This window comes from Bombyx mori, chromosome 28 (assembly GCF_030269925.1).
Source record: "Bombyx mori chromosome 28, ASM3026992v2".
NCBI lineage: Eukaryota > Metazoa > Arthropoda > Insecta > Lepidoptera > Bombycidae > Bombyx > Bombyx mori.
Genome location: NC_085134.1, coordinates 307835 through 330254, shown reverse-complemented (window position 1 = coordinate 330254; position 22420 = coordinate 307835). Strand labels below are relative to the sequence as shown.

The following is a 22420-nucleotide window of genomic DNA, read 5'->3' as shown; positions in this document are numbered from 1 at the left end:
TAGCGGCAAATGTTTTTATTAGTGGTAGGTAGATTATAATAATCCAGATTATGTTGCTAGAAGTAGTCTGGTGAGATTTGTAGGTTTAATTTTGGTGCTGTTTAAGTTACCGAATGGCTTTAGTATTACTTTGGATGTGTAGTGTGAGGAACTGGACATGATGGTGGAGAAACTCGCGAATCTCCGACCAGCCTTGGTTAATTGCTAATCCACGATACTCAACTCATCAGATCTTGCGCCGATATACCTACTTCTACTTTTTCCAAAGTCTGGCTAACTTCCGGCCAGGGTCAAAATACAATATCCGGGTGATAGTACAAAATATTTTCAAAGAGCTTTTAGGCTCTTGTTAATTTTAAATCAAATTTTAATAAAAGCTGGCAGCTACCTCGGACAAAAAATTTTTTAGCCAGAATCTTCGGAACCTTGCCTAAAGGGACTCCTTTTAGTAATATATTTCAATTATTATATTTGTTTTTTAGTTTAGGTTCATTTGTCATTAATTTTTAATTAAAATTGGAATTAGTAATTTAGCTTCAGATATTAAAATCAAATAATTAATTAAAATTGTAATATATAGTAACTACTATAAAATGGCGTGCTAGTAGTCACTGTCCGATTTTGCCATCTATTGATAATCGTTAGAACTATCAGGTTATTTTGATTTTAAAAAGTAGCACTAGATGGTGTTAAATGACATTATTTGGATTGGTGCAATTTAGATTGAATAAAAATATACTTGTGAAAAATCAAGTAAATAAACTGTCAAGAACTAACAGAAAGCCAGTTCCACATTTTGCCGATAGATGGGTCTATATAAGACAAAATTGATTGATCAGTCATTTCCATTTTATTAACGGTGAATAGTTTAATTATTTTCTTCCCTACCTGATCGTTGGTAGCCTAAGGGGCTATTCCAACTTCACGTGGACCGATATGTGAGCTCACGGGCTCAACCTGAGAGAATTACTAACACTAGCCCTGGCAAGAACAGTGCTTCGCTGAATCTACCACCGGATCGGAATCGTGACCCACTGAGGAGATCCAGCGAGAAACTGTGGGTTGTGTCTGTGGGCTAGTTCGCACGCCGAACTCTTCATCGGGGTCAATGAGTTCGACGAGGACGGTGACCGGTGCTTGAGAGTCCTAAAAGCACCGAGAGTGGATCCGACAAGACATGTATTGGGCAACGGCGGCTTTGCTTTGCCTCATTGCCTGGGTAGGTATGTAGGATATATAGTTAGCGGTTGTCAAGTCATGAGGGTTAATTTTAATTATAATGAAAGAGTGCATTTTTAGATGGTCAATAAATAGTTATTGAGACCAATTTTCTAGTAGTTATTTATTTCTATCAAAGTATATTTTTTAAAGTATGGTACTTTATTATTATTATTATTATTATTATTATTTTTTTTTTATTGCCCTTGTAGGCAGACGGGCATACGGCCCACCTGATGGTGAATGCCAGAGTGAATGCCAGGGGCAGAGCCAAGCCGCTGCCTACCGCATATATATTTGTTATTTTTGGTTTGGTATTTTATTATTCTTTGGTCTTTGCTACAAAAATTGTATCATCCAAAATCCTCTAAGAACTCCAAATACAGACGAGACTTTCTACCATCTACCTGCGTAGAGTTCTGGAATACTTTGGCCACATTGCCAGAAAGGATGACGGCATGTTGGAGAAGCTAATGGTCCCTGCTCAAGTGGGCGGAAAAAGACCACGAGATAGAAGACGGAGACGTTGGAGTGACCAGATCCACACTACTCTCGATACCACAGTCCACGATGCTCTGCACTCGGCGGTAGATAGGAACAAATGGCGTAGAGTGATCCACAATAAGCTCTTGTTGTGAGGAGGTGGTCACGACCCTTAGCGTTAAGGTAATCGAAGCGAGGAAGGTGTACAAAAATTATGAAAATCATTCGGAAATCGAATTCTTAGTTACTTTTAAGCAGTTAAACAATTTACGGTTGGTAGCGGTTTAACTCTGCCGCTCGTATTACTGACGTTCACTAACGAGGGCAATCATTCTTCATCAGATGGGCCCCTACTCGATTCCATGCGGGTAGGTACCTCCACCCTGCCTATTTCTGCCGTGAAGCAGTAATGCGTTTCGGTTTGAAGGGTGGCGTAGCCGTTGTAACTATACTGAGACGTTAGAACTTTTATCTTAAAATGGGTGGTGCATTTACGTTGTAGATGTCTATGCGCTTCAGTAACCACTTAACACCAGGTGGGCTGTGAGCTCGTCCACCCATCTTCGACGTGCAACCTAACCCATGCATCAGCTCGCTGAGTTTCTCGCCGGATCTTCTCAGCGGGTCGCGATTCCGATCCGGTACTAGATTCATTCGCGAAGCAGCTGCTCTTGAGTTGTTAGGTCTTCTTCGCAAGCGCTCGGTTGGCTGTTAGCAAATCCCACCCCTCCTGGTTGAGCCTTTGCTCGCCCACCTGTCCTGGTGAAACTGGAAAGGCCTCCGGGCCACCAGTAATGCTTCAATCATAAGAAAAAGATCGGCCGTATGTTCGTTTGCCTACAAGGGCAATAAAAAAATGGGGGAATAAAGTAAACAGTGAATTTATAAATAAAACACAAACATTGAACATTGTCTATTTATTGTACGTATGTATAATAATACTTACAAACTAACACAGTATACTAATTGGCTATACATAGTACATGGCGAGCTATAAGAAAAAAAAACTCGCGGTTATAATGATTAAAATACCAATTTCATTTATTAAATCTAGTCATTTCACTCAGTTCTTTAGAATAAGAAAATATATGAAGCAACGGCGTAAAGGAATACTGTAACCATGATCCTAAAATAAAATAGGATATTTTTATTCAACCAAATGAATTCTAGCTTTGGTTTATATTCTTGATCATGGTAATTAAATAGTCCGCCCTCAGCTACACGCCAACAGAACGATATTTGAGGCCTATAAAATCAAAGGCAGCTATATCCAAGTCTGTCAAATATTCAGGTAAACTACAAAAATCGGCCCTAAACACGTCATTACGGATCCTCTCGATCCATCGAAGTACTGCTCTTGCTAGGGCCAGTGTTAGCAACACTCCGGTTTGAGAAGCTGAAATAACTTTGTTCGGATAGCTACGATATTCTTTATTTTAGAGCAGATTTATAAAGAATGAGTGTATTACTAATAATCTGAATTTTAAATGATAAAACTTCGTTTATTAGTACTTAGTAAAAATAAAATTTTTGAACTGAATTTGTTAGAGCTGCATTTGTTATAACATGAAAACACTAAAGCGTGTCCAACTAATTAAACAAGATAGCGCCATTGTTAATCCATTTTACGACATTATGGCGTTTAGCTGCCTTTGATTTTATAGGCCTCATTTAATGTACGGTGCTCGAAAAAGGACGGAAACACGATTTTTACTAATGTTGTATGAATTAAATGTTCATTTGAATATTGCGTTTGTAAACAAAATACCCGGTCATAGTCATAGCTCAGCTAGTAACGTGATTAAATTAGTTACTTACTGCAATAAATACAATTGTTTTTAACTGTGAAATAGTTATATCGAGGAGTGAAAGGGCATTTGGTTTAAGCGACTTTTCGTTCAACACGCGTCATTTATCTTTGTAATTAAAGGTGCGTTTTATTTAGTACTAGCTGACCGAGTGGAGAAGATTGACATACAGTCACGATCCTCAGCATTGAGGGAACGACCAGAAAGAAGACCCGGCAGACTTCGTAGTGCCTCAAACGATAAATAAAAGACCTAAACTTTTGTACAAAAAACGAATCCGTCCGACAGGGGACATATCAAAGGGAAAACAAAATTGTTATTTTTATTAATTTAATTCCGAGCATTTTCATATGTATTCAATTATAAGACGTTGTCACGTCAAAATGTCGCTTATATTAAATAGCTTTTCACCCGTCGATATGATTTTATTCTGTGTTGACTAGGTGTTGGCCGAGAATTGATTCGCCATTTTTTCCTTTCAATTATTTCTGTTAATCACCTACTGGTTCGACTGTCTTAATGTTAGCATTCTGTCCGACTAGTAATAGTAAGTATCAGTACGACGCTGTTGCTCATCGATCGGTAGTGATGGTATCTTCTCTTATTTCTCTTTACCTAATTCGTATTTTGCACGTGTTAGCTCCGCGGTTCTGCCGTCACGGGCTTCTATTTAAGGATACTAACGCCACCGAAGCTTAAAAGTGCTTCTTGAATAAAGATTATAGTTTGTAAGCATTCGTCATTTAAAAGCTAGTGTGTTTAGTGTGAGTTTTTAAATGTTCTCGATAGCGTAAAAGTTAACTCAATTTGTATGGAGTTGGAACGTTTGCCTGCATTTGCCGCTAGGGGCGCTGTTCCAGCTGCATACAAGTTTGAGTTAACTTTTACGCTATCGATAACGTTAAAAAACTCGCACTAAGTACACAGTTTCTATACAACGTGTCAATTATTCATCTCCGGGATGGAACCGTCAATATCGCGAGCCCTGCACAGAGGCACACTTTTAGTGAATCCCTAGGGTAGATATCTTGCATGTAGTGTATGACGATATATTTAGAAATGTTTTGATTACATGTATTGAACCGAATGTTCGTATATATAGGTATGTAGTATATTTTCTGTCTATCACCCAGCCGTGAACGACTGCTCCAGTGGAATGTTATGTGGTGCTACGAGGTTATTCACCAGCTCAGCACTGAGCCCCATATACTTCTAATCGAAAACTAAAAGAGACGCTGATATTATTGCTGACAAGACTTTAACCGGGTTCCGTGAATACACTCACATATGTTCACGAATGAGTCAAGTTGAGCATCAAATGTATAAAGCGCACGACTAAGGGTCACAGAACGATTGCAAAATAAACATAGGAACTGTCAACCACTTTTAATTAAATAAGAACATTACAATGAAAAGTCTAAGTTAAGGTCAGTGGCCGTGAGTTTCCGAGTTATTAAAATTAAATATGCACCTATCTATACAGTTACGAGCTAGCCTTAATGATATCCGTATACGAGAAGATGGCGGCTGCGTAGTGTTCGCAAGGGGAACGTACAAAATAATGTAATAAAAGGCGCCAAACGGACCTTTTTAACGTTAAGAAAAATCATACATAAATAATTCAATTACATATTAAAACTTCTCGGTGTATTTTACTTGAAACCAACACGCTTCAATCGATGAACCTGCATTATTTAACGTCGGCTAACACCTTTAAACCTGAAGAGGAATGAAAGATTCATTCATTTTAATAATTCAGTTCAAGTAACATAAGTAAGTAGGTACCTATTTATTTGAGTCTGCAATGCGTTTATTTCACACCACTACTTTGGCTATAATAATCTTAATGATTTATAAATGCATGCTCGTCAATTTGTACAAAAAAAAGTATCTTATTATACAGGTACCTATGGTATATTTGAAGTTTAATATTGCTTTAAATAAAAATAAATACAATTAAAATAGAAATAACGACACTTTGTGACACACAAAATAACAACAAAACAAAACTTAAACTTACACTGTTACCATACTTTATTGAATTCTCTAATATTATGTATATTTATGATCAATTAAGATATATACACAGGCAAAATACACGCATAAAAATTACCTTAATTACTAAGTAATACTTTAATTAATTTAAATTTAGATTAATGTTAAGTGTTAATTATTGTACCAACGCGTATACATTGTGGAATACAGCTCACGATTTTCATATCCTATAATTTATTAGTTACGACATTGTCACCCTACTTCGTGACTAGCACAACAAAATGGCGACAGGATTCATTGGAGTACGAAATATGAGTTTAAGTAATAGAAGATTAAGATAAGATCAGTTTTACTAATATCACTTAACGTATTAGGTAAATATCAAGAAATACTAGGTACGTTGTATGTAGATATGAATTTTGCATAGCCGGAGTGAACGTGATATTTGGCTTTAAATTAATTTTTAACTCTGATTATTTCAAAAATGAATAACGTAATGTTTTTTGTAGCAGCTCTATCAGTCCTGATCGTAAAGTATGATAAATACTTTTTCGTATTTGTAATAATATAAGTGGCACAATCTATACGTAAAATGCATGTGTCTACTTGTTCAAAATTTGTCAAATGAATAATGTTGCAACATATTTTTATAGAGAACAATGAAGGGAGCTGCCGCCGCGACCATTACGAAGGACTTGGAATTAGCACAGTACGTATTTAAGTAGTTCTGTTTCACTGTATACATATTTCATTTTTACCGTAAACCAAGAGCCAAAAATCCACTTTCGAGTATCTTAGACAGCCAAAGCACCCAGCCAGGAGAGACCTCAGTGGATATCATCATAATCATAATCGGTTGCTCTTGGCAGAGCAGTCGTGGACATGTGAAATGCTTGCTTATTAAAGCCTTGACAGATGTCTTCCATAGTTTGCGAACCGAGGCCCGGCGCACACACTCGTTAAGTGGGGTTTTAGTAAGGTCTTTCACCTGATCAGGCCAACGCATGGGGACTCGTCCACGAGATCTCTTACCAGGTATGATATAAGCACGCAATAATTAACTATTTTCTTAATACAGTAAAATTGAGGTTATTTTTAAAATCCAATTTCCCCAGGCCTCTCCTTACATTTAGTTCGTTTGTGATACGGGGTCAAAATCTGATCGAGTACCTAATTCAGCTTTGGCACGCACAAACTAAATGAGACCCTATGAAGTACAACAGAACGCTAAGGGCGATGTGATAGGTACAAGATAAGGATGGATAGACCATAGGACCAATGAGACCATTATTGTTAGTAATGACTTCAATATTATCCATGAAAATCCTAAAAGAATACTTAGTATAGTTGAAAAGAAACCAGATAAGTTAGTGTAAGACTAAGCTATGCGTCTCGTAGTTATTTGATAATCTGCAATTTGTTCAGTAGAACGCATCGCGCCGGGATTGACAAGCTCAACCAGGACTTAGTTTATGTGAACAGGCCCTCAGACACAGCCCACTGAGTTTCTCGCCGGATCTTCTCAGTGGGTCGCGTTTCCGATTCGGTGGTAGATTTTGCGAAGCACGGCTCTTGCTAGGGTTCGTGTTAGCATCACTCAGGTTTGAGCCCCGTGAGCTCACCTACTAGTTAAGGTTACGCTGAAATACACTCACAAGGCGCTCCGCTTAAGTAGGAAAAAAAAAGTGAACAGGCCTTAATATTACTAGATACTGTTACTAATAGATACTGTTTAGTGTGAACAAACTTCATTGATTTTACTAGTTCAAAGAAGTGATTCTTGTAGTGCCTGGTATCGACGTCTGAGCTGTTGGAGTCGATCATCGTAGGACGACTTGGTGTCGCTTGGAGCAGCAGGGACCTGCGGGCGGCCCTCAGTAGACCGGGCTGTGCGCGTCGTAGTTGAGCTGGAGGTAGGGCGGGATGTGCGAGAGCGAGGAGGCGCGGCGGCGCAGCGCGGCGATGCTGTGTCCGCGCCACGCCTCCGCCTCGCACTCCCCGCCGCCCCCCGCCCCGCGCAGCTCTGCACACACAACCACTACACTAGATTGAGGGATTCTTTTTGCTTAGATGGGAGGACGAGCTCACAGCCCAAATTTTATTTTTTATTTTTTTATTGTCCTTGTAGGCAGACGAGCATACGACCTACCTGATGGTGAGTGGTTATCGTCGCCCATGGACTTCAGCAATGCCAAGGGCAGAGCCAAGCCGCTGCCTACCGCTTAATACTCTCCACAAGCCTCGTTTGAAGAAGGACATGTCATAGCGCTCGGGAAACACCATGGAGGGGAGCTAATTCCATAGCCGGATGGTACGTGGCAAAAAAAATCTCTGGAAACGCACTGTGGATGACCGCAGTGGCTCCAGGTAGTATGGATGAACTCTACTCCGGTGGCGGGCGGTGCGATGGTAAAAACGAGATGCCGGTATCATCTCGAACAATTCCTCAGAGCATCATGATAAGTGATTACCCATAGACATCTAACGTAAATGCCGCCACCTTGAGATATAAGTTCTAAAGTCTCAGTATAGTTACAACAGCTGCCCCACCCTTCAAATCGAAACGCATTACTGCTTCACGGCAGAAATAGGCAGAGTGGTGGTACCTACCCGCGCGGACTCACAAAAGGTCCTACCACCGGTGAAAAGTTGCGAATTGACTTGATCCTGGCAAGTTTACCTGAAGCGTCAGGCGACGCGTTGTTGTTGGCGCAGTGTCCCATGTGCGGGGGGGTGGGGGAGCCCTCCAAGGCCTGTTGTCCGCTCGCTATGTTGTTGCAGTAGGACATCATCGTGTCTCCTAGAAGGGAACTTTCATTTTAGAAGGAAAACTTGCATTTGTGTTCCATATTGGTGTTTTGAGCGTTAAGAATATTGAGCCCAATCAGTGTGATGCGATAGTACAGTTTAACTTGTAGCATTGCAACCGGGGCCGGATTTGAACAAAATGCCGCTCCTGGGCACCGGAAAAAATCCGCCCCAAAAATTTTAAATCTCCAAAGAAATAAATTGATTAAAAATCATTTTGATTATTAATATAAGTTTACCAAAAGTGCCAAAACTATAATTCGCAAATAATGGATGAATTGATCAATTAAACAGAAAATTCTTATTTATAGAATTAATTAATTACATAGACCAATTTGATAAGAAAAACAAAAAACACTTTCTAAATTTTGCCGCCCTGGGTACTAGCCCCGACTGCCCCTAGTGTAAAATCACCACTGATTGCAAGCTTCCAATCTCTGTCCGCGTTCGCATTGTGGGTCCAAAAGGTTGTGATCACTCTTGACTTTGTGGGTTGTTATATCTATTTTCCCGGAAGAATCCAAAAGGTAGACGTTAAAGGAACGAGATCTTCCGGTGTTTTACTTAATATGGGTGTTCCTCAGGGTTCCATATTGGGTCCCTTCCTATTTCTTGTATATATCAATGATTTACCTAAGTTTATTGAAACCCGTCACGAGGTCGTATTATTCGCTGATGATACATCATTATTGTTTAAAATTAAACGACATTTGGAAGATTATGACGATGTGAATGATGCTATCTCACGCGTGGTACATTGGTTTAGTGTTAATAATCTGTTATTAAATAACAAAAAAACAAAATGTATAAAATTTACCACACCTAATGTTAGACAAGTTGACACTAATATTACTGTAAGTGGAGAGACACTGGAGCTTGTGGATTCGACAGTTTTTCTTGGTATAACAGTTGATTCCAAGCTGCAGTGGGGTCCTCACATATGCAAGTTAGCGAGTAGGCTTAGTTCTGCAGCGTTTGCGGTAAAAAAAATACGAATGTATATTAATGAAGATACGGCACGCCTGGTTTATTTTAGTTATTTTCATAGTGTTATGTCCTATGGCATTTTGCTATGGGGCAATGCTGCCGATGTCGAAATGATTTTCATCCTGCAGAAGAGGGCTATTCGTGCTATTTATAATATGCACCCGAGGGAATCCTTGAGGGACAAGTTTAAGGAAATCAAAATTCTAACTTTAGCGTCCCAATACATTTTTGAAAATTTATTGTACGTGCGTAAAAACATTGAAGAATTCCCCAGAGTCTGCGATTTGCACAATGTGAACACTAGGAACAAACATAGGCTTGCGTTGCCGGCGGCTCGAATTAAGAAAATAAGCAACTCTTTTAGGGGGCTGGGTGTACAGCTTTTCAACAAGATCCCACTAAACGTTCAACTACTACCTGTTCATAGATTTAAGAAATCTGTTAAGGAACGTTTGTGCAACAAGGCATATTATAAAGTTAAGGATTATTTACTAGATGGCACTACGTGGGAATGAGGCGCTCGCTCCTGGCCTTTTCATTTTTCATTATTATTATTATTTTTTTAATTGTATTTTTTGACTTGTTTTTTCTTTTATTGTGAATATTTCTATTTATTTAAAAAAAAAAGAAGAAAATATTTGAGAAAAAAACAAAAAAAAAGGCCCGCTGAGTTTGTTTCGCCGGTTCTTCTCAGGACTGTGGCTTTTTTTGGAACCGGTGGTAGAGTTAACATTGTTATTTGTATTTTGACATTCAACAAGTGTGTCATACTGACATCTAAGTTGAAATAAATGATTTTGAATTTGAATTGAATTTTGAATTTGAATTTGAATTTCCACATCGATGACTCGTAAATTTTATGATGTCACAACATTTCGACAAGCTGATATAAAGGGCTACGGCGTCAGCAAACAAAGTAGTTCCATGGTACATTGTGAAGCAGGCAGGTACTCGGGAACGCATTGCGAGTCTACACCGAACAAAAACAAGTTCGTCAGAGGCTTTTGTCACCACGAACTTAAACCTTCACTTATGTGAAGACAGCGGAAGATACTGTTAAAGGCATTTAAAGAAAAAACAAAGTACTGTTAGATCCTGGTTGTAGAAGACTTTTACCTAAAGAGTTCAGCGGATAGTGTCCCTGGTAAGGTTGTCCCGACGCCACTGAGCTGATGGGGAGCGAGGGGTTCAGGTCCGCGGCGAGCTGCGGCAGGGTGCCCGCACCGAAACCTCCCATAGACACTCCCGACTGCGATAGTTGCCCAAGACCTGGAAGAGAAAGTAAATAAAAATAGTGGGGCTTTTTTTATTTATTGCTTAGATAGGTGGACGAGCTCACAGCCCACCTGGTGTTCAGTGGTTACTGGAGCCCATAGACATCTACAATGTAAATGCGTCACCCACCTCGAGATATAAGTTCTAAGGTCTCAAGTATAGTTACAACGGCTGTCCCACCTTCAAACCGAAACGCATTACTGCTTCACGGCATAAATAGGCAGGGTGGTGGTACCTATCCGCACGGACTCACAAGAGGTCCTACCACTAGTAATAGTTTTCATTAAAGGTTATTCATTTTGCTTAATGGCACTCGCAGACTTATATATTGATTGGGAAGACCTGGGAGAAGATATGCCGAAAACCCAATGGGATCAAACTCACTCTGGCGAAATATGATATGATCTTCAAGACGTAGAGTTTTCACTAACTCACCAGCGGGCATCGACCAAGGTCTGTCTGCAAAGACACCAGGTCCACAGACGTCCCCAGCCCCGAACGGTGGTAAGCCGTGTGAAGGAAGCAACGCTCCTGGAGATCTAAACACATTGGTGCTCTTCTTGCGCTTTTTCCACTTCGCCCGTCTGTTCTGGAACCAGACCTGAAAGGTAAGAGACGTTATAAACGACACTGCAGCGACCGTGACCCACTGATGCGGTGTGAAAAAAAATATGCATAAAGTCAAGCTGTTTTTATTGATGGCCAAACTGTGTGGACAATGGGTTTTTTTTTCGGGCCGGCGGCCGAACCTCCTTCGAGGTCCCCACGCCTAGGGGGCGCGCGGGGTATGTGGGACTCAACGATCTGCAAGGTGTTGGGAGCAGACCGTGGGCCCAAGGAATTTTAGGGCCCACCCACTAAACGACTCCCCTGCACTCTTACACCCGACGTCCGAACTCCGTCCGGGGTCAAAACCCGGTCAGAGTAGGGGGGTTCCCGCGGTCAACACGATAATCAGACACGCGGCGCCACCCCGAGGACGCCCGACCGATGAGTCGTCGAGACGATAGTCGACGACCAAGAGTGGACAATGGTCACTCAACACGAGCCAGTCGCGACAGCTGATCAGAAGCTCCACCAGTCTCTGTCATTCGTCAGTGGTAGGACGTATTGTTAGCCTGTTCAGGAATGTTTTTTTTTTTTTTATCCTACCTAAGCTGATAGCCCTAGCGGCTATTTCAGCGTAGCCTTAACTTTAGTAGGTGAGCTCACGGGGCTCAAACCTGACGATGTTGCTAACACGAACCCTAGCAAGAGTCGTGCTTCGCAGAATCTACCACCGGATCGGAAACGCGACCCACTGAGAAGATCCGGCGAGAAACTCAGTGGGCTGTGTCTGAGAGTTAATTTACTCGTCGAGCCCTTCGTCGCAAGCGACGGGTTCGACGAGAACGGTGACCGGTGCTTGAAGTACCTAAAAGCACCGTTAGTGGATCAGGAGGATCCGAGATGACGTGTTTAGGGCGACGTCGACTGCTTTCCATTCTGTCCGCAGGATCGGGAATGTAGTTACCGGCGGCCACGATGAGAGGGTTCTCGTGTCGTGCCGCTTTATCGAAGTGGCGCATGGACGCCGACTGCAGATACTTACTGATGGACTCTAAGTCCAGGTCGTCATGGAGGTCGACGTTCCTGACGAACCACGGGGCTCCGACGGCTATCCTGCAAAAACGGGATTGAATAATTTGAAAGGATTTTAAGTGTATGCGGGCCGCGTGAGCGAACACTACACTTGCATAGGTCATGACGGGGCGTATGCAAGTTTTGTAGAGTGTCACCTTATTTCTAAGGGACATTTTACTTCGCCTACATATCATCGGGTAGAGACGTCCTAGGATGAAGGCGGCACGATCGCGTACCGTCTTGATGTGGGGGCGGAATGTCATCCTACTGTCGAGGGTGACGCCTAAATATTTGACCTTCGGGGCCCACGGTATGGGCTGGTCGTACATCGTGATTGGGCGAACGGCGGGGGCGGGGGTGTTGACGCGCCTAGTCGGGAGAGGGATGCTCAGCGTGGTGTTCGGAGGGCGACCCCTTTTGAAGAGCACCGCTGTGCTTTTCGTGGGGTTAATGTCGATACAGGAATGTACCACTATGCTGCCTATTTCTGCTACGAAGTAATCGTGAATTTTGGTATATATCAGCCTTTTCCAAAGTGGGCGATAATGCCACCTTGTGGGCGCTAAAGGCCTAAAGGGGGGCGGTAAGAGACCCAGAAAAAGGGGCGTTGTGTAGAGGCTTGGGAGGCGATTATTAATTTCATCTAGGAGGATTGTTAGACACCGACTGAGCTCCCGCTATTGTGGTTTTTAATAGGTGAAAAAGAGCGTTAAAAAAGAATTTATTCTCAAAGTGGGCAGTAGACAAAATAAGTTTGGGAACGCCTGGTCTGTATGATGGTATCACCGTTGTACTAACGGATGAGACTTCGTTGTCACATTGTACTCTGATTGCGTTAGTGTGCGTGACCCCTGGCGAGCACTCGTGAATATGTGAGGTACAAACGCAATGATCGCTTTCGTTCCCGTCTTCTCAGTAATTCGCGGGCAGACGCGATGTTGCCGAATGTTTTAGCACTTTGTTAGCGTGGCGCTTCATTTTACAATGAAAATAGCATTTGGAAATTATCATAACATTTTTGGGAATATTTTCGTTCTAAGCTTGAGTGCTTTCGCCGAGATCCATACTTAATAATATATTATAAATGCGAAAGTAATTCTGTCTGTCTGTCGCGGTTTCACGTCAAAACTACTCAACCGATTTGATTGAGATTTGGTACACAGATAGTCTAGAACCTGAGAAAGGACATAGGCAACTTTTTAATGCGAAAAAGAGTTGTAAAGGGTTGAAAGGGTGAAATTTTTTATGGAAGTCATTTTTCATCGTCATTTTTAGAGCTAAAGAGCTTGAAACTAATTTATTAGGCTGTGGATACCAGATAAATAAGTGTGACACTAAGCTTACACATCAAAATAACACATGGGTTAACACACACACAATTCATAAAAAATATAGTGTGAATTACCCAAAATATAACGATAATTATTATTGTCAAGTAAGAAGGAAAAAAATTACTATCTGCGAGCTATTTTTTGAGGCCTGAAGAACCGTTGGAGTTACATATTGTCCTACAAAAAGCCCGTGACAGTATACATATATCTATCTTTTATTTGTAATCCACTATCGCCAAAATAGTGAACTGTTAATAGAAAAAGAAAAAAAGATTACATTTTTTGTTTGTTACGTTCGTTTTTGGAGTTTACTCCTTTAGAATCGATTTACATATATAGGCCCGGGGTATGAAAATTATGGGGACCAAAATCGTACTAGCATGTCACACGAAATGCGTTATGCGCCTGATTGCGCATGTCACACGAAATGCGTTATCGCAGGTGACGCCGGGCTGCTGCGCCGGCAGTCCGCCACAAAGCCTCGTACTGATCGCGCGTTTCTCTCATTATTGTATTTTCATATATTTGTTAGTCGTTTGTTTTGTGTCTCGTTAATTTGTTAATAATCTGTAGTGTATCGTGTTGTCGTAATATAGAACTATTTCTCGTATTGTTTCGTTTAATTTTTTATATCCAGTAAACTCCAGTCGTGCGTCGGAGCGGACACACACACTTTTTTTATTTATTGTGTTTGTTAATGTCAGGACCAGATTTGTATAAAAGAATAATCAATAAGATCATTAATAAATTATAGTTCCCGCAGCAAAAAGAGGGCGAGTCGCTAGTTAGTTATAAAATAAATCCTTCCCCATGAAACGTCTTCCAGACTATCTCTCGTGCACTAAAACCGAATTTTTTTTCTATAGCACTAGCAACTGGACAGAGCCAGATGTGTAAGGAAGTTCTGTTCTTCTTTGTTTCCACCTTATCCCACTATGTGGGGTCGTCACAGCGAATTTTTCTATTCCATTCTCTTCTATCAGCCGTTGTCTCAACACTCACTCCTCTTTCATATCGTCATTCATACACTACATCCATGTCTTCTTCGATCGACCTCTTCCCCCTCTACCTTGCACTACCATTTCCATACATCTCCTAGTCACATGCATCTTCTCTCTACGCATCACATGTCCATACCACGCTAACCGTCCGCTCTTTAATTTGTCAATTACCGGGGCTACTTTCACACTTCCTCTGATATACCCATTCCTTATCTTGTCCATTCTTGTCACCACACATCCATCTCAACATTCGCATCTCTGCCGCATGCAATCCTATTTCATGCTTTACTTTCGTCGCCCAATATTCAGATTCATACAGCACGACAGGTCTAATGATTGTTTTGTAAATGTTTCCCTTGAGCTTAAGGGGCATTCTACGATCGCATGCTGTTGCAAAGACCTGTCGCCATTTGTAAGGAAGTTATTTAATGTAATTCTTACAAACATCAACGCGTCCAATCAACTTGAAAATTTGCAGTAATCGATGACGATACAATCATTTTCTTACATTGTTCCTTGTTTGGGACCTTGATGAGCCTTTCGCAAGATTAAAAAATATATTTTAGATCGACTTCCAAATAAATCATGTTTATTTTTTATTTTTAAAATGAATCCGTATCATAATTTAGAACTAAAATTGTTGGCGTTAGCAAACTCTCTGGGTGAGTCCCGTGATCTCGCCTGCACAACCACCGAAATCATACTCGCTCCTCGAGACTACTGGTAATTACCTAGTTAGGTAGGAGGAAAAAAATAAAATATCGAAAATATTTTACCGAAAACGACTCCAAAACATCCGCTCTGAACAGAAGTTGAAATGAATTACCATATACTCGTATTTCATATCTCAAGCTCATTTATTTATCTACAAAACCAAATTTTAAGGTCGCCTTCTGATCTTGCCAAATAGATTTTCCAAGGATTATCCGTAGTCGAATTGAAAAGCAACGTTTTCTGACCCTTCCCCGGTCTCCCTTCAGCGCCAATAATCTGTGCCGATAAATCACGGACCGCTCTGATTGATGATCTCCCACGAAGGGCTCGAGCCGCAGATTTCCTTAATCTTAGAGCGTAAGGGTGGACGGACAAATATTTCTATTGCGATTTATCAACTGACTGTGGCCGAGGATATAGGTAAGATCGAAACCGTCCTATTGGCTAGTCACAGGAGTCCATAGACATGAGCCGTGGATGTCTCTATTCGCCTTGAGATCAAAACTTTATTTATTTATTGCTTATATGGGTGGACAAGCTCACAGCCCACCTGATGTTAAGTGGTTATTGGAGCCCATAGACATCTACGACGTAAATGCGCCGCCCACCTTGAGATATAAGTTCTAAGGTCTCGAGTATAGTTACAACGACTGCCCCAGCCTTCAAACTGAAATGCATTACTGCTTCACGGCAGAAATAGGCAGGGCGGTGGTACCTACCCGCGCGGACTCACAAGAGGTCCTACCACCAGTAATTACGCAAATTATAATTTTGCGGGTTTCACTTTTATTACACGATGTTATTCCTTCACCGTGGAAGTCGATCGTGAACATTTGTTGAGTACGTAATTCATTAGAAAAATTGGTACCCGCCTGGAATTCGAACACAGGTGCATCGCTCAACACGGATTCACCGGACGTCTTATCTCTTAGGCCACGACGACTTCAAAATTAGTCATGGATGTCACTATTCGCCTTGAGATATCTCATATCTAAACTGAACATTTGAAGATTCAATTGTGGTAATCAAGTGGCTGTTCCACCCGAATGCTATCCAGCCTGAGATTTCCCTGTGATTTTCAAAGGTAGCTCAGTTAACAAGGATCCAAACTTTGACCCATGTGCTTTACGACAGAAGTGCCTTATTTTGTTACTTTTATATTCAAATGAGCACGCGCTCTGTTCAGTTGCGAGCCGAATTGGTTTCGGGACATCAGCGGTGCAGGCCCACACTAGCCGCTGTCACTTGGACTCGTATTAAATTGCGTTTCAGCCATATTAATACGCTTTTATTAGCTTCAGACGTATGTATGTTAGTATGTAACGGAATCTTTGAACATGATTTTGACCCCCTTCAAAACGTCGGATTAACTCGAAATTTGGTATAATTATTAGAGACCGATGACAATACAATATTTAAAAAAAAATTAAAAAAAAAGAATTGAAAAAATTGAAATTCAACTAAAAAATTAAAAATAAATAATAGTTTCAAAAACTAACATAATACGCTTTTATAGAAAATCCAACTTAAAAATAAAAAATAAATTTTAATAAATTTGAATTTTTGAATTGAATATTTTTGAATAAATAGTGAAATTTTAAATATTATTTTTTCTTACCTATTCTAATAACCTCGATTTTCGAGATTCACCGAGCTAGTAGGTGAGCTCACGGGGCTCCAACCTGACGACTTTGCTAACACGAACCCTAGCAAGAGCCGTGCTTTGCAGAATCTACCACTGGATCGGAAACGCGACCCACTGAGAAGATCCGGCGACAAACTCAGTGGGTTGTGTCTATGGGTTAATTTACTCGTCGAGCCCTTAAACACGTCTAGTCGTGACTATTCGAAGTTTACACCTGGGAGCTCTATCTAGTGAAGCGTGCCAGGTACCAGTCGATTACGACATACCTAAAGATATTGCAAACAAATACAATTTCATTTTAAAATTGACAAATTGACAGAAGATAAACCCCACGGATGTGTGGAGCATTGGTCCCCGTCGCTCTAGGCGGAGGGCGTGCACTTGACAGCTTGGAAATTACTATACCCCTCCTCTTCTTTCCAGCTGTACGCCGTCTCTCTCACTCGCGCGGTCATCGTGAAAACTTACAGATATTCTTTGAACATATTTTTTTTCCAACTACCTCATTACTGCGGGTTGCGGAGAAGCAATAAAATCTAATGATAACAATTGCTAACATGTATCAACCGTAGAAATTAAAATAATCTTGTTAATTTTATTGTTGTAGTCGAATAGACAAACTCTAGGTTCATCTAGTGTTAAGCAGAGACCGTGTCCAATAGTAATAATAACGTCGATGGCGTCACTCACATGAGGTCGAAACCTCAAATGTACAACGGCTGCCCCACTCTTCAACCCAGAAGGCTTGCAATCGCGGTATAAATTGTCAGGATTATGGTATTTTATTTTATTTTATTTGGAAGACAAACAGTGAACTTTGCTATATAAAATCTAATCTTACAACTAAAAACCATTTAAATGTCTCCGCATTTGAATAACTACAAACGATTGGGGCGTCGCATCGCCTAGAATTAAATAATTAAAGTAAAACGTAAAACAAAAACAAAAATAACAACAATTTGAAAAAAAAATCAGAAAAACGTAGTAAATAGAAAATAATTAATTAAATATTTGCATTCAACCATCGACTGACTAATGTTCTCCTAGTAATCTTAGTAGAAGTGTTGAAAATGTCCAGTTCAGGGCAGTCAGCTAGAGCATTGAAACTGTTAGCAGCTCAAGTATGCATTACGTCTGTAATTTGTATCACCCCAAGTGTCCTCACTCTACGCATTACCACCAGTAAATATGCAAATATCTCATGCAGTAATCGATAAAGAGCACGTATTTGAATAATGAGATAAATACTATTTCTTTACAAATCTGTTAAATCTATATTTTCCTGCAAAACTATTCCTTAAAACTTACAAAAGTTCCGAACTTTTGACGTATTGAGTGATGATGCAGGATCGCGGAGGGATCGCTGCTATCTCTCATGGATTTGCGATTATCCTTAAGAATAGGGTTGGAAGTGAAAATTATTTTATTGTTTCGTTTTAAATAAGTCGTCTGCTTGTCTTTTTTTTTAAACTTAAGCGTAACCTTAACTAGTAGCTGAGCTCACGGGGAAACCTGATGATGTTGCCAACACTGGCCCTAGCAAGAGCCGTGCTTCGTAGAATCTACCACCGGATCGGAAACGCGACCCACTGAGAATATCCTGTGAGAAATTCAGTGGGCTGTGTTTGTGGGTTAATTTACTCGTCAAGCCCTTCGTCGCAAGAGTTCGCCGAGAACGATGACCGGTCTGCTTGTCAATGAGAGAGTTCAATTCTTTTTGTCAATTAAGAGGGTACTAAGTAAGCAGTAGTTTCACGTTCCACTCATGTTTGTGTGTTTGTTTGTGTTAGGTGCACTCCTTCGTCTTCCGTAGGATGGACTCCCTAGTCCATCGTGTTAGTACATATCATGTTGCCGGCGCTTCGGCGAAGAATTAAAGTGAGTCCACTGTTACGTTTTGGTAATTGAGCGTGAATTGTATTTATTGTTTTGAGATATCTATTGTACCTATATATGACAAATTAAAGACTCAATATAAGAGAAATATAAAATAGATGCGTTGCTAAAAAGTATTGGTGTAATGGCGGACGTCGCTTGCCGTCATTCTTGCGTCCGGAAACTGGTGTTCCATTCTTAAAATCACAGATTCGCGTGTGGAAAGATGTAGATAATTTTTTTCTTTAAGTATCGGTCATTTTTGTTTATACTGTGACATTGGCAAACTCAACCTCTAAGGCGTTTTTTTTTTATTATTGGTTAGATGTGTGGACGAGCTCACAGCCCACCTGGTGTTAAGTGGTTACTGGAGCATGTCTATGGAGACATCTACAACGTAAATGCGCCACACACCTTGAGATATAGTTCTAAGGTCTCAGTATAGTCACAACGGCTGCCCCACCCTCCAAACCGAAACGCATTACTGCTTCGCGGCAGAAATAGGCGGGGTGGTGGTACCTACCCGTGCGGACTCACAAGAGGTGCTACCACCAGTAATTACGCAAATTATAATTTTGCGGGTTTGATTTTTATTGCACGACTAGCGACCCGCCCTCGCTTCGCTTCGGAAACATGAAAACACACATGAAACCAAAAAAATAAATAAAAAAAAGTAGCCTATGTTCATCAGGGACAATGTCGGCTTCTAATGGAAAAATAATTTTTCAAATCGGTCCAGTAGTTTCGGAGCCTATTCGAAACAAACAAACAAACAAATCTTTCCTCTTTATAATATTAGTAATAAAGATGTTATTCCTTCATCGTGGAAGTCAATCGTGAACATTTGTTAAGTACGTATTTCATTAGAAAAATTGGTACCCGCCTGCGGGATTCGAACACCGTTGCATCGCTCGATATGAATGCACCGGACGTCTTATCCTTTAGGCCACGACGACTTCAACCGAGCCATTCTATAAAAAAAATACTAAGCAACTACTACTACTACTACTAGGTAGGCAGCGGCTTGGCTCTGCCCCTGGCATTGTTGACTTCCATGAGCGACGTAACCACTTACCATCAGGTGGGCCGTATGCTCGTCTGCCTACAAAGGCAATAAAAAAAAACTACTTTTTAGACAAGCTTCGACCCGCGGCGTCACTCGCGGTACGACAATAACCGCGGGTAACATCGCAGGGCTCAACTATCAATAATAAAATTTGATGTTTCTGAAGCGTAGCGAAGGGGGTCGCTAGTAGAGAATATAGAGAAGGAGTGCAGAATGCTAATATTTTTTTTTATTATACACAAAAAATACATTAAATCAATAAAAAAACATTATACTCACTACCATGTATTTGACACACACACGCAAGCATCTATTTCTTTTTTGTCAAACTTAGCTGTGGTCAAGTTGAGAATAGACTAAATATTGTTTGTCTTTATTAATATGTCTCTATAGTGTATGTAGTCTTGACGAAATCTGTGATTATAGAAGTATAATAAATCTCTGACAATATAATGATATGATGAATTTATTTTATATGATTATGATGAATAATAAATAGAACCATAATAATGTCCAAACTTATAATTTCAATTAATTATAGTTGAATAGAAAAACTACTGCGGTCCGGGACCACTAGTTTTTGTAAAATTGAATTATAAATCTTACAGCTTAACCTTACAACGAATACAGATGGATGGGAACAATATCTGTACCTATCAATTAGGTCATTAAAAAGTATTTTTCATGTGAACATTACAAGAATAGTTGCCCAATTAGAGCAGATATATTCCTTTTAAGATGCATGTGTGTTTCGGTTGCTACCGTCTGTTGTTTGATTTTCTACTTAGCGGCCGCGGAGAGTAAGCTAGCGACTGTAGTTACGAGCGGTAGCGATTTTTATGAATCACAAGATACCCACATTATATTATATATGTTTGCGTAACTAGGCTAGGCTAATTCGTCGTACGTGTTAAGCTGTTTTCTGAGCCCATAGAGATCACAGCTACTGCCCAAACTTAGGTACCAAGTCGAAGTCACGAATCAGAATACAAGGGTCATAATAATAGCCACAGTAATGGCTTCCCTTTTTAGTGACAAGTTTCGAATATCCTCATCATACATAATGATTTAAAAGGCCTTTCACACAGATTTAGATTATTACAGGTAAATTTAAAAAACAGAAAAAAAGGAAAATATACAATTGCCAAACTAAGTACAAAAATAAGATTAAATAACTAAAAAGATATGAGCATGATAAAAATTAATTGTCTTTGTAATTTTAAAGCAACATCGAGAATTATATGGTATTGTCTTCAAATCAAGCATATTATTATATCTTAATTCCAAAAAGTAATAATTTACGAACATGTCCTTGTGAGATTTTTGGGAAATTAAATTATTCATGGCAGTTTTCTTGGTATATTGGAATCTCTTATTGATATGGTGCTACAATTAAACTACATTACTACTTACTACTTGTACCGAACTGTCTGTTCTGAGATTGTAGGAAGCAATTATTACTTATTAGAAGTTTAGTTGTATTGAAGATATGTTCATTTTTTATGATTGTGGCTGGGAAATTCACGTTCAGCAACCCTACAGCTCCTCGGAATCGTGATATAGTATTATAAAACGGATTTGTACAATATCAGGGGGTGTAGGCGGCAGCTGGTGGGCCCGTCAAAGAGAGCAGATGCATTCGCATTCCGTTTTCGAACTGCTTTGGACATTACCGGATCCTTGGGTGATGCTTAAAAAATCTGTTTTTGCTTTTTATTTATTTAGCCCACGCTTTAAGTGTTCGCACTTATCCTTACAAAAACGTATTATTAGCTGACCCGGTAGACTTCGTAGTGCCTCAATCGATAAATAGAAGACCTAAACTTTTGTATAAAATAATAAACTTAAAACAAACAAAAGGAATCCGTCCGACGGGGGACACATCAAAGGAAAAACAAAATTGGTATTTCTATTTGATTCCGAGCATTTTCATATTTATCTACTTTTCAAACCTTCTCTGGACTTCCACAAATAATTCAAGACCAAAATTAACCAAATCGGTCCAGCCGTTCTCGAGTTTTAGCGAACAGCAATTCATTTTTATATATATAGATTGATGGTCACCCGGCGTCGTTTCCGCTACCGCTCAACACCGAGCCCGCTTCCCGCTCGCCCTCACGACCAACAAACAGCGCCCGCTAACAACATCCTCACGCGCATACGTTTTGTGAAAACATCGTGAATCGCTAGTTTTTTCAATGTTTTATAGGGCGGCGCGGCCGTGCGCTTGTGAAATGTATCATTAACATGGACATTCGAAAATCTATGACGTGGCTTCGTGAGTTCTTTGATCCGTGCTAGAGCTGTGTGATGGTGAAGGTTTTAGGATTGAATATAGCAATGTACCTATCGACCGCACACCGAGTAATATCCTGGCCCTTCTATATCTATACTGATATTATAAAGCTGAAGAGTTTGTTTGTTTGAACGCGTTAATCTCAGGAACGAATGGTCCGATTTGAAAAATTATTTCAGTGTTAGATAGCCCAATTATTGAGGAACGCTATAGGCTATATAACATCACCTTAAGACCAATACAAGCGGAGCACTAATAAAGAATGTTTCAAAATCGGACCAGTAGTTCCTGAGAT

General features: G+C 40.2%; 1 protein-coding gene across 2 annotated transcripts in view; it reads right to left on the bottom strand.

Moving 5' to 3' along the window:
- Positions 1-2603: 2603 nt before the first annotated feature.
- LOC101739339 (homeobox protein orthopedia) overlaps positions 2604-22420 on the bottom strand; it is a 59321-nt gene continuing 39504 nt past the window's right edge. For both annotated transcript variants that reach the window (XM_038021221.2, XM_012696619.4), the window contains exons 5-8: positions 11010-11175; positions 10416-10568; positions 8185-8304; positions 2604-7527 (exon numbers count right to left, since the gene is read on the bottom strand). In XM_038021221.2, the coding sequence (XP_037877149.1) occupies positions 7379-7527; positions 8185-8304; positions 10416-10568; positions 11010-11175 (588 nt within the window). In that variant the 3' untranslated portion in view covers positions 2604-7378. The remainder of the gene's footprint in view (positions 7528-8184; positions 8305-10415; positions 10569-11009; positions 11176-22420) is intronic.